Below are 25,678 nucleotides of genomic sequence, written 5' to 3'. Positions count from 1 at the left end.
CCTTCACGGATGCAAACATTAAATGTAATCTATCATCAGGTAATTTCCTGAGACCATAAATAATCCTTAGAATTTCAACTTGCCATAATCATTTGATTAGCAATCTACCAATGTGAAATTATACCATGCATACCATGCATAAAGATCAATGAGAGAATTTTTCACTTTGACTCAATCATCATAATTTGGACAAGTCATGATTTTACAGCCTGTAATTTAGAGATTATTTTAACTCTGCTGTCTTTCCACCAAAAATGTTCTATTCCTCTCACTTGCCCTGCCTAAAAACATGTAGTTGGAATCCCTATCTTGGACATTTTTGTTGTGTTTAAAGAAATAAACAAACAAAAGTTCTCTAAATGGGAGTTATTTTGCCTTAGTGAAAACATAAATACTCTCGTTCAGCCAGAAACTCCAGTTTTGTATAGCATAAGAAATTTATTAACCCTAAATTATAAAATGCTAGTTTGGAGCAACGGACCCCAGGATGCATGTCCTTCAACGTAAGCAGTCCGGAGCGTGGGAAGCCACTGTAAGGGCCTTTAGAGGAGGAAACCTCAGTTAAGGCGCGGCCCAGTTGGCTCAGGATGGTGTTGAGGAGCAGAATGGAATTCAGACAGAGAAGATGCTACAGTAAGGAGGGAGATGTAGCTGCCAGTGGAACCCGGAAGAGAAGGGTGAGGTCAGGGAGGCCACGTGGGCATTACCAGGCCACCAAGGGCCCAGGCCCGGGTCCGCAGACAGCCAGCCCCTAAGACAAAATAATACATTCAGGATCCTCTCACTCTAAAGAAACCTAAAAGATACTAAAAATAATGTTCCTGTGGAACATTAATACACAACAGAGTTACCCCAAAACCTATTTTGGGACACAAAAAGGCAACAGCTTTAATGGCACCTATAAAATGGTATTAGAAATCTCTTTTATTAAAAACACAAACCAGACAGGTCAGAACCACTGTCTTCAGTTATCATTACATTTTGTTACAAATCTTTTGTAAATTCTAGGGGATTCTGTCCAAGGACTAGAGAACAGCAGCTTACAGGCCATCCCCTTTTCTCCACTCCCGGCTTATTCAAGACCATGTCAAGGCAGGCGCTGACACACCTGACTCGGAAGCCAGGGTCAGCACGGCTCACCTGCGCACGAGCCCCGAGAAGCCTGCGCAGACATTCGCGTGCCTCCAGCCCAGGCACCGGAGCTGCTGCTCCCCTCCCACTTCCTCAGGAGGCGAAGAGGGCAGGAAGGAGTAAAGTACAAACAGGTGATGCAAGAGACTCACTCTAAACACTCACGTATACAAGGAACAGCAGTAAGCGATGCTGGGTTCTGCAGAATTATAGTTATTAGCAGAAAAAAGAGCAAATTACCAGAAGTCGGAGATTTGCAGCGATCGTCTGCGGCTGCAGGGCCTTCGCTGATGTCGCACAGGCCGGCTGGAGAGACAGACAGAGAACAGGTGAGCCGCATGCGGATGCACACAGACACACGTCTCCTGCACACATACACACTCGTCTCCTGCACACATACACACTCGTCTCCTGCACACAGCTACACACTCGTCTCCTGCACACATACACTCGTCTCCTGCACACAGCTACACACTCGTCTCCTGCACACATACACACTCGTCTCCTGCACACAGCTACACACTCGTCTCCTGCACACATACACACTCGTCTCCTGCACACAGCTACACACTCGTCTCCTGCACACATACACACTCATCTCCTACACACATACACACTCGTCTCCTGCACACAGCTACACACTCGTCTCCTGCACACATACACACTCGTCTCCTGCACACATACACTCGTCTCCTGCACACAGCTACACACTCGTCTCCTGCACACAGCTACACACTCGTCTCCTGCACACATACACACTCGTCTCCTGCACACAGCTACACACTCGTCTCCTGCACACAGCTACACACTCGTCTCCTGCACACATACACACTCGTCTCCTGCACACATACACACTCGTCTCCTGCACACAGCTACACACTCGTCTCCTGCACACATACACACTCATCTCCTACACACATACACACTCGTCTCCTGCACATAGCTACACACTCGTTTCCTGCACACAGCTACACACTCGTCTTCTGCACACATACACACTCGTCTCCTGCCCACAGTATACCTGAGCTCTGGCTGCTGAGACACCAGCAGGCGAGAGCATTGCACTGCTGCCCGCTCCCAGTGGGCATGAGACACAAACACAGGGGTCTTTCTAATAGAACACCTCAATCTAACACAGCAATTACCAGTTAGACAAATAACATAGGTTTGACCTAGCATTTCCAAAAGAGATGATATCTTTAACACATTACACATATTGCCAGATTTTGTTTAAAATCGGAAATTTGGGGGCATAAGATATATTCCTATTGGATTTCCCCTGCATAAACATTGGGCAATACGTCTGGTAATTCTGGCTTCGTAGGAACACTCACCTCAAACCTCAGTGGTTTCCCCTAGGTGGGTCTAAACAGCTCCCTTATAACATTTTGAATAACAACTGTGGAAATATTTTGCATTTTAAAATGTACAGTCTTAAAATTACTGCACATTACTTATCTCAAAAGGTTGTACCTATGGAAAAATATATGCTTTTTTTTTTTACGTTCCAAAGTCTCTTTTCACAGATACAGATGAGCTATAAAACCAGCCTGTCTAAATTCTCAGCAGAGACCCAGCAAAGTAATGTGTGCAGTTGGCAAGAAGCCGAGGCCCTGACACAACACCGGGTACCCAGGGAGCATCCCCATGTCCGCCCTGAGTCTGCAATGGGGGCTTAGAAGTTACTGTGAACTGAAAACATCAAGAGCTGGGACCGCTGGGTCCAGGCAAGAGCTCAGAAGTGAGGTGCCTGCACTCCTGCTTTGATGACAACAAGGGGTCGTGGCTCCCCTCTTGCTAAGAGAGCTTTATGAGAACACCGGGTACTGAAGTGGGTTTTCTATGGAGTGTTTTCCATTTTGAACTATAAACTACTTCTCTTCATGGAGAAGAAAGTTTTTGTATAACAATCAACAGGTTTATTTTGTTATAATTTTCATCAAAAGATGGTTCTGGAAAAAAAAGCAAAGACAAAGAGCTGGCTTTTTCAGAGAGGGGACGAGGACATGCTGGCAGCATGCTCCCAGGCCATGCGGTGCTCACACATATGTGCTCTCAGGCTGTGAGGGGCTCACACACACGTGCTCTCGCATGGCGCTAGACCGCTGGGCTGTACAGGGCCGAGGACACAGCACTGAGCAGAAGCAACAATTCAGAAATTTTTAGCCCTTCACATTTTTGTCCACTTCTACTAAGCTCTATACAAAAGGGTGTGGACTCTGGGGAGACGGCCAAGCAGGACAGGTGGAGTCCACACCAGGAGAAAGGCCGGAGAGCCACTCCAGGGCGTAAGCGACCCGAGGCTCTTCCATACCACACGGGGTGGCCCTGGTTGAAACAGCAGAGCTGAGACACAGAGAACTGAGGACCAGCTGGCCAGTGCAGACAGCTCAGTGTGCCCATTTCCAGTCAGAGGCCCGGAGCCCTCAGGAGTGCCCAGACAAGAAGGGGGCAGGGAGGCGAGCCAAGCCACGCCCCTGGAACACGCTACCTCATGCATGCTGCCCCACCCCAAACCCAAAACTGCCCCCACACCCCACGCACCTGAACCCCATCCCTCACCCAACTGCGCTCCCAGCACCCCTGCCTGGAGCCCCCTCCCCAACACCCACACCCTGCCCTCCCTGTGCCCCAACTTCTTTGCCCTGTTTCCCACACCCTGACACCCGTGACCCACGGGCATCACGCGCCCCACTGCATCTTGCCCAAGTACCAGCCAACGTGCATCTGCTTCACTATCCAGCTCCTGCCACACCCTGCTCCAGTGCTCCAAGGCCTGCCTGTGCTGCACCCCACCCCACAGCCCCCACGAAGCACGACCATGACCCTGCGAGCCACGCCCCACACTCACAAGCACCAGCATAACGTCCCTGACCCGTGCACACAACTGCAGCACAACCCGTCACCCCACTGCACCCCACCCTACACCCCCAACCTGCTCCACACCCATCCTACAAATGTAGAGCTTCAGACGACTGAAGGAAAACAGCCACTGAAGTAACCCTATCAAGACATCTACATGCCATAAAGACAACAGAAGATCAATAAGATATGAAGATACAGACAGATAGAGTACAGTCTAATGACCAAATTAAAATACCAGAGGAGACACAGACTTTGGAACAACTAATCAAAGGCCGTTCATATAACTCTACCAAATAAAATCAGTAGGGGGGCTAATGACATAAAGGAGATCAAGAACACACCAGAAAAGCATAAAGAGGAATTTGAAAGAATAAACAGAAAAATAGCAGATATCATAGAGATTAAAGATGCTGTTGACCAAATAAAAAACATACTAGAGGCACACAGCATGGATTTGAAGAGACAGAAGAAAGAATAAGCGATACAGGATATCGAAATCAGGATAACTGATTTTTGAACACTCAAAACAGTAAATAGCAAAAAAGATGGAAAAATCTGAATTGGCTCTGAGGGAAATGATAAACAAAACAAAGCACACAAATAGAAGAATCATCAGTGTCTCAAAAGGAGAAAAGAAGAAAAAAAGGGCTAGGAAGATTAGAGGAGGATATAATGGGGGAAAACTTCCCAAACTTTACAGAAGACATGAAGATGCAAGTCAAAGAAGCCCAACAAACTCCAAATAGAATAATCCAAATAGGTCTTCCCCAAAGACACACACTAATCAGTCTGTCAAATGTTGAAGAGAAGCAGAAAATCCTGAAAGTGGCAAGAGAAAAACAATCTACTACATACAAGGGAAACCAAATAAGACTGAGTTCAGAGTACTCAACTAGCACCCTGGAGGCGAGCAAGCAGTGGTATGAAATATTCAATATCCTGAAAGAGAAAGACTTACAGCCAAGAATTCTGTGCCCAGCCAAACTGCTCTTCGAAACTGAGGGAGAGATTAAAGTTTTCACAGACAAAGAAGTCCTGAAAGAATCTGTCAACAAGAGACAGGCCCTACAAGAAATACTAAAGGGAGTTCTGCCAGCTGAAAAAAAACAGACAGGAGAGGCAGGTCTGGAGGAGGGTGCAGAATTGAGGAGTACCACTAAGGGTAACTTAAAGGAAAAAAAGAGAAAGAGGGAAAAGAATATATAGATCTGACAAACAAAATCCAAAGGATAAGAAGGTAGATTCAAGAAATCCCTTTTCAGTAATAACTTTGAATGTTAATGGACTAAATTTACCAATTAAAAGATACAGATTGGCAGAAAGAATTAAGAAATATAATCCAGCTATATGCTGCTTATAAGAGGCTCATTTTGGATACAAGGATACAAATAGACTGAAAGTGAAAGAATGGAAAAAGATGTTCCTTACAAGTTGTAACCAAAAGAAAACAGGAGTAGCTATATTAAATCCGACAAAATAGACTTTAAATATAAAGACATCATGAGAGACAAAGAAGGACACTATATACTAATTAAAGGGTCAACTCACCAAGAGGACATAACATCATGAACGTGTATGCTCCCAATCAAGGAGCTCCAATGTACACGAGACAGAAAACTGAAGGGAGTGATAGATGTTTCAACAATAACAGTAGGAGACTTCAATACACCACTCTCCTCTACAGACAGAGCAGCCAGAGAGAAGATGAACAAGGAAATAGAGAAGTTAAGCAATTTGATAAGAACTGAACTTGAATTAGACCTAACAGACTTATATAAGTTGTTACACCTGAAAACACCAGGTTATACCTTCTTCTCTAGGGTTCATGGAACATTCCCCAGGACAGATTATACATGGAGAGCAACTAACACACTCTTAGACAACCAGTGGGTCAAACAAGAAATTGCTAGGGAAATCTGTAGCTATCTGGAAATGAATGAAAATGAAAAAACAACATTTAAGAACTTATGGGATACAGCAAAGGCTGTGCTGAGAGGGAAATTTATTGCCCCAAATGGCTATGTTAAAAAAGAACAAAGAGCAAAAATTAAGGTCTTACCTGCTCACCTGGAGGAACGTGAGAAAGAACAGGCAACAGAAGAAGAGAATAAGAAAGAGTAAAGCAGCGTTAAATGAATAGGAGAACAAAAAAAAGAGAAAGAATCGATAAAAGCAAAAGTTGGTTCTTTGAGAAAATTAATAAAATCGATGGGCCATTAGTAAGGCTGAGGAAGAAAAAAAAAGAGGAATACAAATAAACAAAATGAGAAATGAGAGGGGAGTTGCTACCACAGGCCCTGAAGAAATAAAAAAAAACATAAGAGGACACTACGAACAACTAACTATATGCCAACAAATTAGATAACTTAGATGAAAGGGACAAATTGTGGGAAACACACAAACAAGCTACACTGACTCAGGAAGAAATAGAAGATCTCAACAATCACAAGTAGAGAAATTCCATCAGTCATCAAAACCTTTCTACAAAGAAAAGCCCAGGGCCAGATGGCTTCACGGGGGAATTTTAACAGACATTCCAAAAAAGAACTAACACCAATCCTGCTCAAACTTTTTGAGGAAAAAAACTGAGGAAAAAGGAGCACTACCTAACTCATTTTATGAAACTAATATCACTTTAATACCAAAACTGGGTAAAGATGTTATCAGAAAGGAAAACTATAGGCCAATCTCCCTAATGAATACAGATGCAAAAATCCGCAACAAAATATTAGCAAATTGAATCCAACAACACAATAAAAGAATTATACACCACGACCAAGTGGGGTTTATACCAAGAGTGCAATGGTGGCTCAACACAAGAAAATCGGTTAATGTAACACAGCACATTAAGAAATCAAAAGGGAAAAATCACATGGTCATCTTGACTGATGCTGAAAAAGCATTTAAAAAAAATTAAACATCCTTTTCTAATAAAAACATTTCAAAAGGTAGGAATCAAAAGTAACTTTGTCAACATGATAAAAGGCACATATGAAAAACCCATAAGCAACATCACAGTCAATGGTGAGGGGCTTAAAGCTTTCACCCTAAGATCGGGAATGAGCCAAGGATTCCTTCTGTCACCTCTGTTATTCAACATTGTGCTAGAAGTTGGCAGGAAAAAGAAATAAAAGGCAACCAAATTGTAAAGGAAGAAAAACAACTTCCATTATGTGCAGATGACATGATTCTATACTTGGAAAATCCTGAGAAATCTACAACAAAGTTACTTGAGCTAATAAATTCAGCAAGGTGGCAGGATAAATTAATGTGCAAAAATCAGCAATGTTTCTATATACAAACAATGACCTAACCAAGGAGTCAATTAAGGAAAAAATTCCATCCAAAATAACAACTAAAAGAATCACCTAGCAATGAACTTAGCTAGGGAAGTGAAGGACTGGTACACAGAGAACTAACTATGCAACACTGTTAAGAGAAATCAGATGAGATCTAAATAGTTGGAAAGTCATTCCACGCTCATGGATGGGAAGGTCACATGCAGTTAAGATGCCAATTCTACCCAAATATATCTACGGATCCAACGCAGTACCAATAAAAATTTCAACAACTTACTTTAAAGGCTTGGAAAAACTAGTTACCAAATTCATCTGGAAGGGTAAGAGACCCTGAATAACTAAAAGCATCCTAAAATAGAAGAATGAAGAGGGAGGATTAACACTCCCAGATTTTAAAGCTTATTATAAAGCCACAGTGGTCCAAATAGCATGGTACTGGCACAAAGATAGAAGTACCGACCAATGGAATGGAATCGAGAGTAGAAATAGACCCCCAAATCTATGGTCAACCGATCTTCAAGACCCCCAAATCCACTGAACTGGAACAAAACAGTCTCCAATAAATGGGCATGGGAGAACTAGATCAATCGTCAGAAGAATGAAAGAGGACATTTACCTTTAATGTTTTACAAAAATTAACTCAACTTGGATTAAACATCTAAATGTAAGAACCAGTACCATAAAGTTCTTAGAAGAAAATTAACATACATTCTATAATAATGAGACAAATTATCCCATCATCATAATTTAACCAAAGAAGTTTGCCACTGTGGTTCTTTTACACTGTTAAGTTCTTAAAAAGTCAGGGGAAGGCGGAAGGATTACAGAGAAAAGGGGCTCAGCCACCGCGTGGGGTGCTGAGTCTCTGCGCTGATGTCCCCGCAGCCCCATGTGCAGGAGAGGCTGGAAGGGCCTGTGGGGGTGGTGCGGTGGCCACGACCAACTCTGCAACCTGCTCTGACAACTGGGGAAGGGTGCTTTGAAAATTATACCTTTTTTCTTTCTTTGCTTTGTATATATGTGATATTTTAAAACTTAAAAAATGTTAAAAAAAAAAAAAAAAAGCAAACAATAACAAGAGAAAACCAAAAATGAGAGGCCTGCCTTTTCTGGTTTGCGACAGCTACGTACAGACTGAAGTGGGGAGCGGGGATGGCAGAGGTCCCCCCCCCAGTCCCCCTGCTCCTCACCTCCAGACGGCTGCCGGGATTTGCGGGGCGAGCGGGGCTCCCTGCGGTGGGGATCGCTGCCGCCATGCAGCTCGGCCATGCCCAGGCAGAGCAGGGCCGCCTTCTGCTGGTAGTCCACCACCACGATGCCATCGCAGTTGCCAAAAGTCACGCTGGACAGAGGAGAAACAACAAATATTTCAGGGGAAAAGGGGCTTTTCAGGAAATTCCTGTCTGAAACCAGACGGCGCAGGGGCGGTCCCCACCTCTCCAGGTTATTTACCCAGTGTGCTCGGTGCACCTGGAGACTTGCTGCACACCTCAGCCGCCCCCGCAGGGCCACAGGGCACCTCACCTCCGTCTGGAGGGCGGGAAGGCAGCGGGGAAGCCTAAGTCCTGCAGTCCACCCTTTGCATTGTCCCACCCAACGTCTCAGTTTTAGATCAGGAGCCACAAACCACATGACCCCAGCAAGGAGCAGGTGTGGACAGCCAACCTGCTCCAAAGGGAGCCAGAGGGCCAGGCCAGGCCTGGAGGCTGCACAGTGCACACCACTGGAGGCCCAAGAGCTGCCCCAGCCACTGACCTGCTCTGAAGTGAGCCAGGGAGCCAGGCCAGGCCAGAGGGGCTGCAGAGCGCACACCCAAAGGCTGCCCCATCTGCTGCCAGGCAGGAGTGGGGACGGGCAACAGATGCTATGAATATGGATTTTCACATTAAGTAACATCTTGGCCACAAACTCAAATTTTAAAAATGCACAGCAGGGCTGGACAAAGCCCAGCTGGGGGCCCAGTGAGGTGTGAGCCTGGCGATCGGCAGCTTCCCTGGGGCTGGCACCCCGCTGCTCTGAATTGCACCCAACATGCGCTTGCTATGGGATCGGGCAGGAGCACGTCAAGAGGACGGCTGTGCTCTCACACTGCGGGACAGCAAAGGGGAGGCTTAGGAGGAGACTAGGTGCAGGCTGAGCGCGAGGGGTGGCACAGGGAAGTGCCAGCCATGCAGCCAGGCTGGGATGGCCAGCTGCTTGGCCACACAAGCACAGCCCATTACTGAGAGGGCATCTCATCATGGACTTAGATCACCAGTCAGTTCACTGCACCTACAGCTGACCGCACCCCAAGTCAAATGAGGAGAGGCTTCGGCACCAAATCTTCTCTTGTCTAACCAGCCGGAGGCTTTAAAAGGAGAAGTGGTGACAGCAGCTGGAGGGAGTTTTCCATCCCCACTTCAGCCAGCTTCCCCAGGAGCCCATCAACACTCACATCGGAGCACTCAGCCTGTGGCCTGCCTAGGGAATTTGGACTTGCCACCACCACATTTGCATGAGATAATTCTTATAAAAGTCTTGAAATATTTATATATACATGTATTTCCTGTAGATTCTGTTTTCCTAGAGAACCTGGTGAACACAGCTCTGGTACTTGGAGTGGGTCTTCAGAAACAGAATCTTAAGGATGAGATTTTTAAACTGGTTGTGGGGCTTTTGGAATTGGTTTTCCACTCTAATTGATTCAAAGGCACTAATGTATCTATTTCCAATAATCACAATGCCACCGACAGTCTTTGGCGTGAGTTGGAAATAGAGATACACAAAATGTCACCACTGGTCACGGTTACGCTCACGCTGATACAAGGCAAGGCTGTGGCTGACACCTTAGCAGAGTTCTGTGGAGTTCAGAGTATAATGACGTTGGCTGGTTGTCCTTAATAAGCTGCATACAGCTATAAAAGAAAGGGGTGAACTCAAGGTTTCAAATTCTCCACTTCAGTGCCACATGAAGGATGTGAAAGTTGCCATGTGTGCTCTGAATGAAAATTTTCTTTTAGTAGCCGCAGACTTGAGATTTCTGAAACCAAGACCAGGGACTCATGGTAAGGGTGGCTGAGTCACAACGGAAACCGAATGCCCTGAGGGGGGTCAGCTGTTAAGAGCACTGACTGGAAGTCCTGAAAGCTGGAATGGGGACACAGGGTTGATAATGACGGCAGTGGGGACACTGGAGCCCTGGATCCTGCTGCTGAGTCTTTGCCACGTAAACCTGTCTGGTCTGCTCAGAGGAAACAGCGACCCAATATCCAACCCACCCTGCAGTCTGCCACCCACCTCCCCAGAAGAGCTTAGCCCTGCTGCGGCGGCCACTGAAAGCAGCTCCCCTGAGGACACGGTCCTCGGGCCTCGGCCCACAGAGACTAATCCTACTTCACCAGATGAAACTGCAACAGAATGTGCTGAGGTACTTGACTTGAAAGACGCTTCTAGTTCTTTGTGAGCTACCCCCACCACCCCTCTTTTCTTCAAGACCCGTTCACCAGACTGAAGTCCCAAAGGCCCCAAAGTGAGGCATAAAGTGTGACCCGTGAGCAGGTGCACTACACTCCGAGAGAACCGCGGAGTTTCCTAATCTATACAGACAGAAACCAGGGGAATATGTGTGGGGATGGATATTAAGGGTGTGGGATAATGGTGGGAGGAATATAAAGCTGAATCAGGCTGAATTTATTGATATGAGCCCACCAAGCAGAGATTCTGCATTCAGTGTTGCAGCTCTAGGGGTTAAAAAGAGCATTAACAGTTTGTCTGGATGATTGGCTGAAACCTGGATCCAAAGGTGGCCGACATTACCTGAGGTTGAAATGTCAGAACTGCCCTGGTGTAATGTAGATGAGGGGATCCAGAGGCTTAGAGAAAAAGGAATGTTAGAGTGGATTTATCATGCAAAGCCTGCTCACACACCCCAGGAATGTCCAGAGGATGCACCTTTTACCAGAACTGGGAGAAAAGAATTTGTGAGACCAGCATCGTCATCCCTCCAGACCTCTGTGGTTGCATGGTGTGAACTGCTGTCACTGGGCTGGAATCCTTAAACACAATGGAAAACTGTAACAACCCAACCGAGGCAGGACTATCAACGGCCCAGACATTCAGAAATGAAGGTTTGGGTCACCCCACCAGGCAATGAACCATGACCAGCTGAGGTGTTTGCCGAGGGTTAAGGGAACATGGAATGGGTAGTAGAAAAAAGTAGTGAGAAATACAAACTACGACCTCATGACCAGTTACAGAAAGGACTGTAATGATTATGGATTGTGCTGGTCTGAAAGGATGTATATACCCTAGAAAAGTCATGTTTTAATCCTAATCCCATTTTGTAAAGGCAGCCATTTCTTCTAATCCTTGTTCAGCACTGTATGTTTGAAACTGTAATTAGATCATCTCCCTGGAAATGTGACTCAATCAAGAGTGGTAGCTAAACTGGAGACATGTCTCTACCCATTCGGGTGGGTCTTGATTAGTTTACTGGAATCCTATAAAAGAGGAAACATTTTGGAGAATGAAAGAGATTCTGAGAGCAGAAGAGAACGACATAGCCACAACAAACAGAGTCCACCAGCCAGTGACCTTTGGAGATGAAGAAGGAAAATGCCTCCTGGAGAGCTTCATGAAACAGGAAGCCAGGAGAGAAAGCTAGCAGATGATGCCGTGTCTGCCATGTGCCCTTCCAGATGAGAGAGGAACTCTGTGTTTCCCATGTGCCCGTACACTTGAGAGAGAGACCCTGAATTTCATGGGCCTTCTTGAACCAAGGTATCTTTCCCTGGAGGTCTCTGATTGGACATTTCTATAGACTTGTTTCAATTGAGACATTTTCGTTGTGTTAGAACTGTAAACTAGAATTATTAAATTCCCGTTTTTAAAAGCTATTCCATTTCTGGACTTCCTGGAAGATGGCGGCTTAGTAAGACGCGCGGATCTTAGTTTCTTCTCCAGGACACCTACTAGGGGAGTAGAAACGATACAGAAAGCGCCCAAAGCCACAACAGAGATAAAAAAAGACAGCGTACCCCATCCTGGAACGGCTGGCTGGCTGAGAGAAGCAGCTCGGGTGAGATCGCCGAGGCGCGCGGGCCTTACCGGGTGGGGTGGCAAGCGGCCGGAGTTACTCCCTTCCCCCTTCCCGGGCTGGCTGGGAGAATTGGAGAGGTGGTCCCCTGAAACCAAGGCGACTGGAGCCCACACCACGCGCAGCCCCCGGACCAACTGAGAGAATTGGATCGGAAACCCCCAGGCCGCGGAGAACGGTGACCCCGTGACTCCCGGGGAACGTGCACTCTCTCGGGCGGGCCGCTGCCGCTGGCGCCCTCCCGCCATGCTTGTTGCCCAGGGCCGACTAGGAAATTCGGACGGGCTCTTTCCCTGGCTGCGGCGACCAGCAACCCTCCCTGCGTTCGGACACCCTCCCTGCGTTCGGACCCCGGGCCGGCTCAAGCCGCTTCGGCTAGCGAACCCCCAGGACGGTGAGAGTTTTCCAAAGTTTAAGGTCCCACAGCACCTTTTACTGGTGGGACCCGCAGACAAACGTGTGCCACGAGCGCCACCTACTGGGCAGGATAAGAAAAACAGAACCCAGAGATTTCACAGAAAAATATTACAACCTTGCTGGGTCCAACACCAAGAGAAATCTGAATAAATGCCCAGACGCCAGCAGCAGAAGATAACTGTCCACGCTCAAAAGATTGAGAATATGGCTCAGTCAAAGGAACAAACCAATAGCTCAAATGAGACACAAGAGCTGAGACAACTAATGCTGAATATACGAACAGAAATGGAAAACCTCTTCAAAAATGAAATCGATAAATTGAGGGAGGACATGAAGAGGACATGGGCTGAACATAAAGAAGAAATAGAAAAACTGAAAAAACAAATCGCAGAACTTATGGAAGCGAAGGATAAAGTAGCAAACATAGAAAAAATAATGGATAGTTACAATGATAGATTTAAAGAGACAGAAGATAGAATTAGTGATTTGGAGGATGGAACATCTGAATTCCAAAAAGAAACAGAAACTATCGGGAAAAGAATGGAAAAATTTGAACAGGGTATCAGGGAACTCAAGGACAATATGAACCGCACAAATATACGTGTTGTGGGTGTCCCAGAAGGAGAAGAGAAGGGAAAAGGAGGAGAAAAACTAATGGAAGAAATTATCACTGAAAATTTCCCAACTCTTATGAAAGACCTAAAATTACAGATCCAAGAAGTGCAGCGCACCCCAAAGAGATTAGACCCAAATAGGCGTTCTCCAAGACACTTACTAGTTAGAATGTCAGAGGTCAAAGAGAAACAGAAGATCTTGAAAGCAGCAAGAGAAAAACAATCCATTACATACAAGGGAAACCCAATAAGACTTTGTGTAGATTTCTCAGCAGAAACCATGGAAGCTAGAAGACAGTGGGATGATATATTTAAAATACTAAAAGAGAAAAACTGCCAACCAAGACTCCTATATCCAGCAAAATTATCCTTCAAAAATGAGGGAGAAATTAAAACATTCTCAGACAAAAAGTCACTGAAAGAATTTGTGACCAAGAGACCAGCTCTGCAAGAAATACTAAAGGGAGCACTAGAGTCAGATATGAAAAGACAGAAGAGAGAGATATGGAAAAGAGTGTAGAAAGAAGGAAAATCAGATATGATATATATAATACAAAAGGCAAAATGGTAGAGGAAAATATTATCCAAACAGTAATAACACTAAATGTCAATGGACTGAATTCCCCAATCAAAAGACATAGATTGGCAGAATGGATTAAAAAACAGGATCCTTCGATATGCTGTCTACAGGAAACACATCTTAGACCCAAAGATAAACATAGGTTGAAAGTGAAAGGTTGGGAAAAGATATTTCATGCAAATAACAACCAGAAAAGAGCAGGAGTGGCTATACTAATATCCAACAAATTAGACTTCAAATGTAAAACAGTTAAAAGAGACAAAGAAGGACACTATATACTAATAAAAGGAACAATTAAACAAGAAGACATAACAATCATAAATATTTACGCACCGAATCAGAATGCCCCAAAATACGTGAGGAATATACTGCAAACACTGAAAAGGGAAATAGACTCATATACCATAATAGTTGGAGACTTCAACTCACCACTCTCATCAAGGGACAGAACATCTAGACAGAGGATCAACAAAGAAATAGAGAATCTGAATATTACTATAAATGAACTAGACTTAATAGACATTTATAGGACATTACATCCCACAACAGCAGGATACACCTTTTTCTCAAGTGCTCATGGATCATTCTCAAAGATAGACCATATGCTGGGTCACAAAGCAAGTCTCAACAAATTTAAAAAGATTGAAATCTTACACAACACTTTCTCGGACCATAAAGGAATGATGTTGGAAATCAATAATAGGCAGAGTGCCAGAAAATTCACAAATACATGGAGGCTCAACAACACACTCCTAAACAACGAGTGGGTCAAAGAAGAAATTGCAAGAGAAATTAGCAAATACCTCGAGGCGAATGAAAATGAAAACACAACATATCAAAACTTATGGGACGCAGCAAAGGCAGTGCTAAGAGGGAAATTTATTGCTCTAAATGCCTATATCAGAAAAGAAGAAAAGGCAAAAATTCAGGAATTAACTATCCATTTGGAAGAACTGGAGAAAGAACAGCAAGCTAACCCCAAAGCAAGCAAAAGGAAAGAAATAACAAAGATTAGAGCAGAAATAAATGAAATTGAAAACATGAAAACAATAGAGAAAATCAATAAGGCCAGAAGTTGGTTCTATGAGAAAATCAATAAGATTGATGGGCCCTTAGCAAGATTGACAAAAAGAAGAAGAGAGAGGATGCAAATAAATAAGATCAGAAATGGAAGAGGAGACATAACTACTGACCTCACAGAAATAAAGGAGGTAATAACAGGATACTATGAACAACTTTACGCTAATAAATACAACAATTTAGAGGAAATGGACGGGTTCCTGGAAAGACATGAACAACCAACTTTGACTCAAGAACACATAGATGACCTCAACAAACCAATCACAAGTAAAGAAATTGAATTAGTCATTCAAAAGCTTCCTAAAAAGAAAAGTCCAGGACCAGATGGCTTCACATGTGAATTCTACCAAACGTTCCAGAAAGAATTAGTACCAATTCTCTTCAAACTCTTTAAAAAAATCGAAGTGGAGGGAAAACTACCTAATTCATTCTATGAAGCCAACATCACCCTCATACCAAAACCAGGCAAAGATATTACAAAAAAAGAAAACTACAGACCAATCTCTCTAATGAATACAGATGCAAAAATCCTCAATAAAATTCTAGCAAATCGTATCCAACAACACATTAAAAGAATTATACATCATGACCAAGTAGGATTCATCCCAGGTATGCAAGGATGGTTCAACATAAGAAAATCAATTAATGTAATACACCATATCAACAAATCAAAGCAGAAAAATCACATGATCATCTCAATTGATGCAGAGAAGGCATTCGACAAGATTCAACATCCTTTCCTGTTGAAAACACTTCAAAAGATAGGAATACAAGGGAACTTCCTTAAAATGATAGAGGGAATATATGAAAAACCCACAGCTAATATCATCCTCAATGGGGAAAAATTGAAAACTTTCCCCCTAAGATCAGGAACAAGACAAGGATGTCCACTATCACCACTATTATTCAACATTGTGTTGGAGGTTCTAGCCAGAGCAATTAGACAAGAAAAAGAAATACAAGGCATCAAAATTGGAAAGGAAGAAGTAAAACTATCACTGTTTGCAGACGATATGATACTATACGTCGAAAACCCGGAAAAATCCACAACAAAACTACTAGAGCTAATAAATGAGTACAGCAAAGTAGCAGGTTACAAGATCAACATTCAAAAATCTGTAGCATTTCTATACACTAGTAATGAACAAGCTGAGGCGGAAATCAAGAAACGAATCCCATTTACAATTGCAACTAAAAGAATAAAATACCTGGGAATAAATTTAACTAAAGAGACAAAAAACCTATATAAAGAAAACTACAAAAAACTGCTAAAAGAAATCACAGAAGACCTAAATAGATGGAAGGGCATACCGTGTTCATGGATTGGAAGACTAAATATAGTTAAGATGTCAATCCTACCTAAATTGATTTACAGATTCAATGCAATACCAATCAAAATCCCAACAACTTATTTTTCAGAAATAGAAAAACCAATAAGCAAATTTATCTGGAAGGGCAGGGTGCCCCGAATTGCTAAAAACATCTTGAGGAAAAAAAACGAAGCTGGAGGTCTCGCGCTGCCTGACTTTAAGGCATATTATGAAGCCACAGTGGTCAAAACAGCATGGTATTGGCATAAAGATAGATATATCGACCAATGGAATCGAATAGAGTGCTCAGATATAGACCCTCTCATCTATGGACATTTGATCTTTGATAAGGCAGTCAAGCCAACTCACCTGGGACAGAGCAGTCTCTTCAATAAATGGTGCCTAGAGAACTGGATATCCATATGCAAAAGAATGAAAGAAGACCCATCTCTCACACCCTATACAAAAGTTAACTCAAAATGGATCAAAGATCTAAACATTAGGTCTAAGACCACAAAACAGTTAGAGGAAAATGTAGGGAGATATCTTATGGATCTTACAACTGGAGGCGGTTTTATGGACCTTAAACCTAAAGCAAGAGCACTGAAGAAGGAAATAAATAAATGGGAACTCCTCAAAATTAAACACTTTTGTGCATCAAAGAACTTCATCAAGAAAGTAGAAAGACAGCCTTCACAATGGGAGACAATATTTGGAAATGATATATCAGATAAAGGTCTAGTATCCAGAATTTATAAAGAGATTGTTCAACTCAACAACAAAAAGACAGCCAACCCAATTACAAAATGGGAAAAAGACTTGAACAGACACCTCTCAGAAGAGGAAATACGGATGGCCAAGAGGCACATGAAGAGATGCTCAATGTCCCTGGCCATTAGAGAAATGCAAATCAAAACCACAATGAGATATCATCTCACACCCACCAGAATGGCCATTATCAACAAAACAGAAAATGACAAGTGCTGGAGAGGATGCGGAGAAAGAGGCACACTTATCCACTGTTGGTGGGAATGTCAAAGGGTGCAACCACTGTGGAAGGCAGTTTGGCGGTTCCTCAAAAAGCTGAATATAGAATTGCCATACGACCCAGCAATACCATTGCTAGGTATCTACTCAAAGGACTTAAGGGCAAAGACACAAACGGACATTTGCACACCAATGTTTATAGCAGCATTATTTACAATTGCAAAGAGATGGAAACAGCCAAAATCTCCATCAACAGAAGAGTGGCTAAACAAACTGTGGTATATACATACGATGGAATATTATGCAGCTTTAAGACAAGATAAACTTATGAACCATGTAATAACATGGATGGACCTAGAGAATATTATGCTGAGTGAATCCAGCCAAAAGCTAAAGGACAAATACTGTATGGTCCCACTGATGTGAACAGACATTCGAGAATAAACTTGAAATATGTCATTGGTAACAGAGTTCAGCAGGAGTTAGAAACAGGGTAAGACAATGGGTAATTGAAGCTGAAGGGATATAGACTGTGCAACAGGACTAGATACAAAAACTCAAAAATGGACAGCACAATAATACCTAATTGTAAAGTAATCATGTTAAAACACTGAATGAAGCTGCATCTGAGCTATAGGTTTTTGTTTTGTTTTGTTTTGATTTTACTATTATTACTTTTATTTTTTTCTCTATATTAACATTCTATATCTTTTTCGGTTATGTTGCTAGTTCTTCTAAACCAATGCAAATGTACTAAGAAATGATGATCATGCATCTATGTGATGATGTTAAGAATTAATGATTGCATGTGTAGAATGGTATGATCTCTAAATGTTGGGTTAATTTCTTTTTTTCCGTTAATTAAAAAAAAAAAAAAGAGAAGGGATAATTGGAGATGAAGGGATACAGACTGTACAACGGGACTGGATATAAAAACTCAGAAATGGACAGCACAATACTACCCAATTGTAATGCAATTATGTTAAAACACTGAATGAAGCTGCATGTGAGGTATAGGTTTTTTGTTTTTGTTTTTTTTGTTTTTTTTTCTTTCTATTATTGTTTTAATTCTTATTCTGTTGTCTTTTTATTTCTTTTTCTAAATCGATGCAAATGTACTAAGAAATGATGAATATGCAACTATGTGATGTTATTAAGAATTACTGATTGTACATGTAGATTGGAATGATTTCTAATTGTTTTGTTAATTCTTTTTTTAATTAATAAAAAAAAAAACAAAACAAAACAAAACAAAAAAAAACAAACAAAAAAAAGCTATTCCATTTCTGGTATACTGCATTCCGGCAGCTAACAACTAGGATATGGATATTTCGTTTTGTTCTGAACATGTTTGTGTATCTCCTGGGAGGTCGGCTGAGGACCTTCACTGGCCTCCAGGCCTGCAGCCTGTCCTGTGGAATTGGACGCGCCCGTCCTCACAGCCGCGTGGGCCAATTCCTACAAAAATCTCATAATTCCTCTAATATGCATCTCATCAGTTCTGTTTTCCTTGAGAATCTTGGCTAATTTAGGCAGCATGAAGCTTCTCTCATATCACAACAATGGTTTTTTGAAAGAAAAACACTTTATAAGTCTTTCATGTTTTAATTAAAAATAGGTATCATCAACACAATATACCTGATGGCATGAATTGATAAATAACACACATACACCTATAGCATGGATGAAAACCAAACTCTCACTCGGACCTTCCAAGGCCCATAGGTGGAGTACGAATTAGCTGGCCGCAGCCAGATAGGCACACCTGGCGGACGGCCGCCTCCTGGGTCTGCAATGTCCAGCCTCCACTACACCACATTGTAATAAAAACCCGTTTCAGGATGGGAGACGCTAACTTTAGACAACTCACTGGCCTATGAGGGATTTCATTTTGTATCGGGAAGCAGCCTTTGCAGACCCCGAGAGAATCGCTCAGAAGGCTGACCCAGCTCTGAGGCTGACAGAGCTGCTTCAGGAGATGCTATAGCACACGCAGGGTGCACACTTGTACTCACAGCCCGAGGGAAGAGCTGAGCGCCAGGCTGCTGATCTGCTGCGGCGGCTCTCCACCCACCCACACCAGCTGGACAACGAGCTCCGTCTGGTAACCCGGAGGCTGCTTAAGTGATGAGGTTTTGACCCTGAAATATAGGAAAACATGATGTTACCTTTTAGCCCATTTCAGTTATCTAATTAGATTACGGAATTATAAAATCACCCATACACAGCCACACAAGAACTTTACACACCACACTGTAATAGATAAAGTATATATATGCTAATCCTGTAATCCAGAGTAGTTCTACTATTTGCTCTAGTGGGAGAGACTGAACATGTATCAAAACATGAACAGAAATAACAAAAAATAAGAATGCCTTGTGCACTCTGCATATGAAGGGGGCAGGGAACCCGTAGGCTCCAAGGGGAGGAGGGCCTGCCCCACCGCTGCCTGTGGTCCCTTGGGGGAGTGGGGTGGGAGTAGGGGGCTGCCCCACCATTGCCTGTGGTCCCGGGGGGGGGGGCGTTGGGGTCTGCCCCACTACTGTCCATGGGCCCCAGGAAGGGTGGGCTGGGGGTAAGGGGCTGCACCACCATTGCCCATGGACCCCAAAGAGAAAATGCAGGTGGTGGGTTCTGGCCAGACCTCACAGCTGGCCTTTCCAGTTCAAACTGCCCCGGTGCCCCTCCCAACCCCTCCACCCCAGCACAGGAAAGGCGACTGTACCCACATCCAAAGTCAAATGCTGCTTCCAAGAACAACCTGCCAGCGTAGACATGAACAGTCTCAAACTAAAACCAGCTTACACAATCAAAACGAACTGCACTCTGGGCTAGTGTACAAATAACCATCACAGCAGGAAAAGTTATCACAAGCAACTCAAAACAAAGTCATCTGATAACACCTCACATGCTCAAAGAATGTCTAGAAGACATCTGGAAAGCCATATTTTATTAAATATTTTCCCAGTAGCTTTATTATTAGTGATGATTTTATTATTGTAATTTTGGACGTATTTATTTTAGTGGAGAAAAATCGTTAAATGGACAATTCCAGGTTAATCATGTTATAGAAGAAAAGTAATGCAATTATAATTTGAGGAAAGAAATTTTAAAAAATTAACTTGTTATCAATTCAATCGAAAGTTCTAACTACTTGCAATCTATACAAATTCTGTAATCTGCTCTACAAATAATTGTTGTGCTGTGCTTTGAAATTGATTGCTTTTTTGTATATATGTTATTTTCCACAAAAAAGAAAAATAGTCGATTGTGATGATAAAAAAATATTTATGCCTTCTAGCCTCCTATATTCTGGAGTAGCTAGAAGGAAAAATTCTGAAAAGATGGAATGGTAGCCCATGACAAACTCAGGGATCTGTCCTGTAACTACTTACTGAAGAGTGCTTTGAAAACTATTGCTTTTTTCTTTCTTTATTTTGTATATATATTATATAATAAAAAAAAGTTAAAAAATACATAAATAGCCTTGGGATAGGAGTAACTAAGCAAAATCTAATTACCAAATTTCATTAAGTAAGATGAGGATCTTTGAGAGATATGGAAAGGTTTTCCTGGATTTAGGCTTGGAACAAATTAAACAATTGCAATATATTTTCCAGAATTTGATAGTCAGTGTCCTTTTAAAATTGTTTGTATTGTAAGATATTATGAAAATAGATTTTTTCAATCTCTGATAAGAGGAATTTTATGACAAATTTTGAATTAAACAAATGCAATTTTATTCTGCTTGGGTATGTCCTCCCTAAATGTATACAAGCTTACTAATAAACTAGTAATATGTAATGTAATATACATTATGTAATATGTTATATAATATACATAACATTACGTAAAATAATACATATTATACATTATGTAATATACATAACATTCTCAATATTTCTCTTAAAAAAATAGCCTAACTAGACAGGTTAGGTTACATGAACTTAGCAGTGTACCTGGTAATAATAACACATATAAAGTATAATAAAATAGGAATATGCTCTTTAAGAAATCAGTCAAGTTTAGTAAGAAAATATAAATGGATTTTTTTAATAACTTTGATTACCTGGATTTGGAAGAATCTGGCTTTTGGTTACTTGGCCATTTGTTACCTAAGTACGCGGAAGAATTTGAATTTGTAGTGGCTTTGTTAAAGTCAATCAGTATATTGTCGTTAGTAAATGCTGCCATGGATAGGAAGACATGTCTTAGCTTCAAGAGTTTATACTCTAGTTAGAATATACTTGTACCAGGGTATAGTATAAGACAGATTCATAATGAAGGAATAAAAGCGCTGGAGGAATTTTAAAAGCAGATAGATAAAGGATGACCTAAGAAGTACTTAGAGATGACAATTGTAAGACCTTTAAATAAGAAAGCAGCATTTAAATAAATAGAATTCTAAACTAGATTTTTTTAGAAGCCATAACTTAATTTTGTAAACTAACATATATCCTGGTATTACTTGGCACTTGAGAATGATGCTGTGGAAAATTTGAGTTTTTTCTGGATATAAATCCCTTAAATATTGAAAAGCTGATTACATTTCAAGCTTGGGCTTTTCTAACATTCAACGGTAGTGCTGGATTGGACTAAGAGATTTTAGGCATATTGCAAAGTAATCATTTGTGTGTTCTGAGTATAAAGTATATAGATGCCTGGCTGTGTTCCAGACCCATGCATAAATTTCTTCCTTCTTCCTTTATTTTATAATATCTCCATCTCTTCTCATCTTCATTGGGAGGAAGCAAGCAGGTTCAAAAAGCTTTGTGAATTTATCACCAAATTCATTTCTGAATATGTGCAACCTAGATAAATAAAAACTATAGGTGGGATAGTTATGGAAAGTGATAGAAAGTTTAACAAAATGGATTTTGTTTGTTATATTCATTGTTGGCTATAAACCCTGAATGGATATAGAGTTGTAAAAAGTGAAAGGTTTTGGAAGTGAAAGAGAGAAGAGGCAGACCGAGAAACCCTAGAGTGAGCGAGTTTATTCCTGTGCTCCCGGGCAGAGCTCACAGAACTCCAGGCAGGGAGTTGGGAGCGCGCCCCTCGGTCCTGGTGCGGCCGGTTTTTAAGCAAGGGTATTAGGTGACATCTAGAAGGGGCGGCAGATTTTACACAGCTCGAGTCATGGTGACCTTCCCTGCTCCCCTGACCTAACAAAAAGGAGTTTATGAAAGTGAAATTCTGTCTGTCATAGTCAGTACTGTTCAACATTTAATAAACCAGTTTATCATGTATTTTTAAGGAGAAACCTTTTGTGTCAAACTGTATATTCATATAAAACTAAAGTTTAGTTTTATCTCTGTTAAAATAACATGGATTGTTAGTTTGTTCTTAATGTAACGTTTTTGCTTTTTTAAGTTTTTCTTAATCATCTGAGTACTGTCTAGAAAAGAAAGATTTTACATGAGAATAATAGCTTTATTAATGTTTATGTACGCCTCATCCTCCTTTAATTCAGGAGACAGGTTTTGGGCCACCTGGCCATCTGCTTTCCTACTACATGCCTAGTAATACATTCTTTCTTGGAAAAAAAAAAGTTCTAATTACTGATTTAGAAAAGCAAACCACAGAAGTGCTATTTCCCAGCTCTCATCGCTGAGTGCCCATGGAGAACAGGACCGTACATGCTTCTAGACAGCATGCTTTGGTGTGTTAGTGTGTCCTCTACACAGAGGAGCCAGACACGCCCCGTTGCTGAGACCTTGTGCATGCTGGACACACCATCTGGCTGGCAGAGGTCAGGACGGTAGCCAACGCCGGGAGCACTGGGGGAGAGCCCCTCCGGCCTGCCCCCAGATGCCTGTGGTAGGGGACAGAGCCCCTCCGGCCTGTCCTCAGATGCCTGTGGTAGGGGACAGAGCCTCTCCGGCCTGCAGTCAGGTGCCTGGGGGAGGGGCATGGGGCTGGTGCCTCCAGCGGAGGATGATTTCCTGTTTTAGACTGTTGGAGTTGCTGTCATGAGCCTTATAATTTATAAGAAATTATAAAATACAAATCATATAAGGTATTTTAATTTTAAGACAATGATAGATTTATATGCAATTATTCTGTTGTTAAAACGTCCCTTTAGTATTTGCTAAAACTGTCATAGAAATGCAAAATGTTACCACAAAAACAAAGATAAATTGTTCCAAGCTGCCCTGTACACTGGAGGGCTCTGAGCAGCAACCTGCCCCCTTGCCCCCCACAAGCTGTGATGAGGAAAGCTGTCTCGGGCTTCCCCAAACACCTGCTGGAGGTGAGCACCACTGGCGTAGAACTCACAATCTCAAGCTTATGCAAAGACACAAAGATATTTTTAAATCTCTACTTCTAAAGTGATCATGATAGAAACAAACGCTTTGCCCTGTCTTCGCAGTGAGTGTACTTCTAATTGCCCAGACTCTGTCCACAGCAACTGCTCAACCACCAGCCAACAGAAGAGATTACAACAGAAGCGAAGCAGAACAGTGAAAACTGGCTTCTCTTAACAAACGCAAGCTCTCACTTCCGTACCACCCTCCCCACCCGGCATCACCATCCTGCCACCTTTCTCCCTTACCTGCCAACTCATAAAGACAGCCTGTTTTCAGCCACTATCTTAACTGGCTTCTCAGTAAACATAGCATAGAGTCTATGATCATAGCGTGCTGTTTTACCTCTTCACTCCTTGTAGTATTTCTCTACCCATATTTAAGGTTTATCACCTTTAAAACACAGAACCACTCAATAATATAAATTATTATAATATATAATATATTATAATTATACTTATATTATAAATTATTATATTTTATAATAATAATATAAATTGGATAAGTTTCTTTTCCTTAAAAAGGAAAAAGGAAAAGAAACTTATCCTTAAAAGAAACTTATTCCTTTTAAGGAAAATAAACTTATCTAATTTATCCCCATATAAATGTAAGATCCACTTAAATCAGGAATGCTACATTAAAGACATTTAAATAAGGATATTGTGGTGCTGGAAAAAGTTTAGAAAGAGACAAGAAAACGGTTATAAAATGATTGAATCTCAAATTTTCAGAGGAGTAGAGATCAGACACAAATCCGATGCAAAGGTAAACCCAGATGACTAGCCACCAGCGGACTTGGAAGACTGGACCCTACACCCAGGACACCACTGTTCATCCACCAGTACGGACAGAAAACCCATAGCATATACCAGTGAGGATGGAGGGTCAACCTCAATATCTGCCAAGGTGGACACAGAACTCAACTCACCTTAGTATCTACCAGTGTGGGTGGAGAGACAACCTCAACATCTACCAGTGTGGGTGGAGAGACAACCTCAACATCTACCAGTGTGGGTGGAGAGACAACCTCAGCATCTACCAGTGTGGGTGGAGAGACAACCTCAGCATCTACCAGTGTGGGTGGACAGACAACCTCAGCATCTACCAGTGTGGGTGGACAGACAACCTCAGCATCTACCAGTGTGGGTGGAGACAACCTCAGCATCTTCCAGTGTGGAAGGAGAGACAACCTCAGCATCTACCAGTGTGGGTGGAGACAACCTCAGCATCTTCCAGTGTGGGTGGAGAGACAACCTCAGCATCTACCAGTGTGGGTGGAGACAACCTCAGCATCTTCCAGTGTGGAAGGAGAGACAACCTCAACATCTACCAGTGTGGGTGGAGAGACAACCTCAGCATCTACCAGTGTGGGTGGAGAGACAACCTCAACATCTACCAGTGTGGGTGGAGAGACAACCTCAGCATCTACCAGTGTGGGTGGAGACAACCTCAGCATCTTTCAGTGTGGAAGGAGAGACAACCTCAGCATCTACCAGTGTGAGTGGAGAGACAACCGCAGCATCTACCAGTGTGGGTGGACAGACAACCTCAGCATCTTCCAGTGTGGGTGGAGAGACAACCTCAGCATCTACCAGTGTGGGTGGAGAGACAACTGCAGCATCTACCAGTGTGGAAGGAGATACAACCTCAGCATCTACCAGTGTGGGTGGAGAGACAACCTCAACATCTACCAGTGTGGGAGGAGACAACCTCAGCATCTACCAGTGTGGGTGGAGAGACAACCTCAGCATCTACCAGTGTGGAAGGAGATACAACCTCAGCATCTACCAGTGTGGGTGGAGAGACAACCTCAACATCTACCAGTGTGGGAGGAGACAACCTCAGCATCTACCAGTGTGGGTGGAGAGACAACCTCAGCATCTACCAGTGTGGAAGGAGATACAACCTCAGCATCTACCAGTGTGGGTGGAGAGACAACCTCAACATCTACCAGTGTGGGAGGAGACAACCTCAGCATCTACCAGTGTGGGTGGAGAGACAACCTCAGCATCT

The 25,678-nt window shown here is 42.6% G+C and overlaps 1 protein-coding gene across 3 annotated transcripts in view; it reads right to left on the bottom strand.

The window, feature by feature from the left end:
• STXBP5 (syntaxin binding protein 5) overlaps positions 1-25,678 on the bottom strand; it is a 192,483-nt gene that overhangs the window by 56,093 nt on the left and 110,712 nt on the right. For all 3 annotated transcript variants that reach the window (XM_077143412.1, XM_077143413.1, XM_077143414.1), the window contains 3 exons: positions 19,373-19,498; positions 8,486-8,637; positions 1,372-1,437 (listed from right to left, as the gene is read on the bottom strand). In XM_077143412.1, the coding sequence (XP_076999527.1) occupies positions 1,372-1,437; positions 8,486-8,637; positions 19,373-19,498 (344 nt within the window). The remainder of the gene's footprint in view (positions 1-1,371; positions 1,438-8,485; positions 8,638-19,372; positions 19,499-25,678) is intronic.

Source organism: Tamandua tetradactyla, chromosome 25 (assembly GCF_023851605.1).
Source record: "Tamandua tetradactyla isolate mTamTet1 chromosome 25, mTamTet1.pri, whole genome shotgun sequence".
In the NCBI taxonomy this organism is placed as follows: domain Eukaryota; kingdom Metazoa; phylum Chordata; class Mammalia; order Pilosa; family Myrmecophagidae; genus Tamandua; species Tamandua tetradactyla.
The sequence above is the reverse complement of the archived record's forward strand: the minus strand, read 5'-3'. Positions and strand labels throughout refer to the sequence as shown.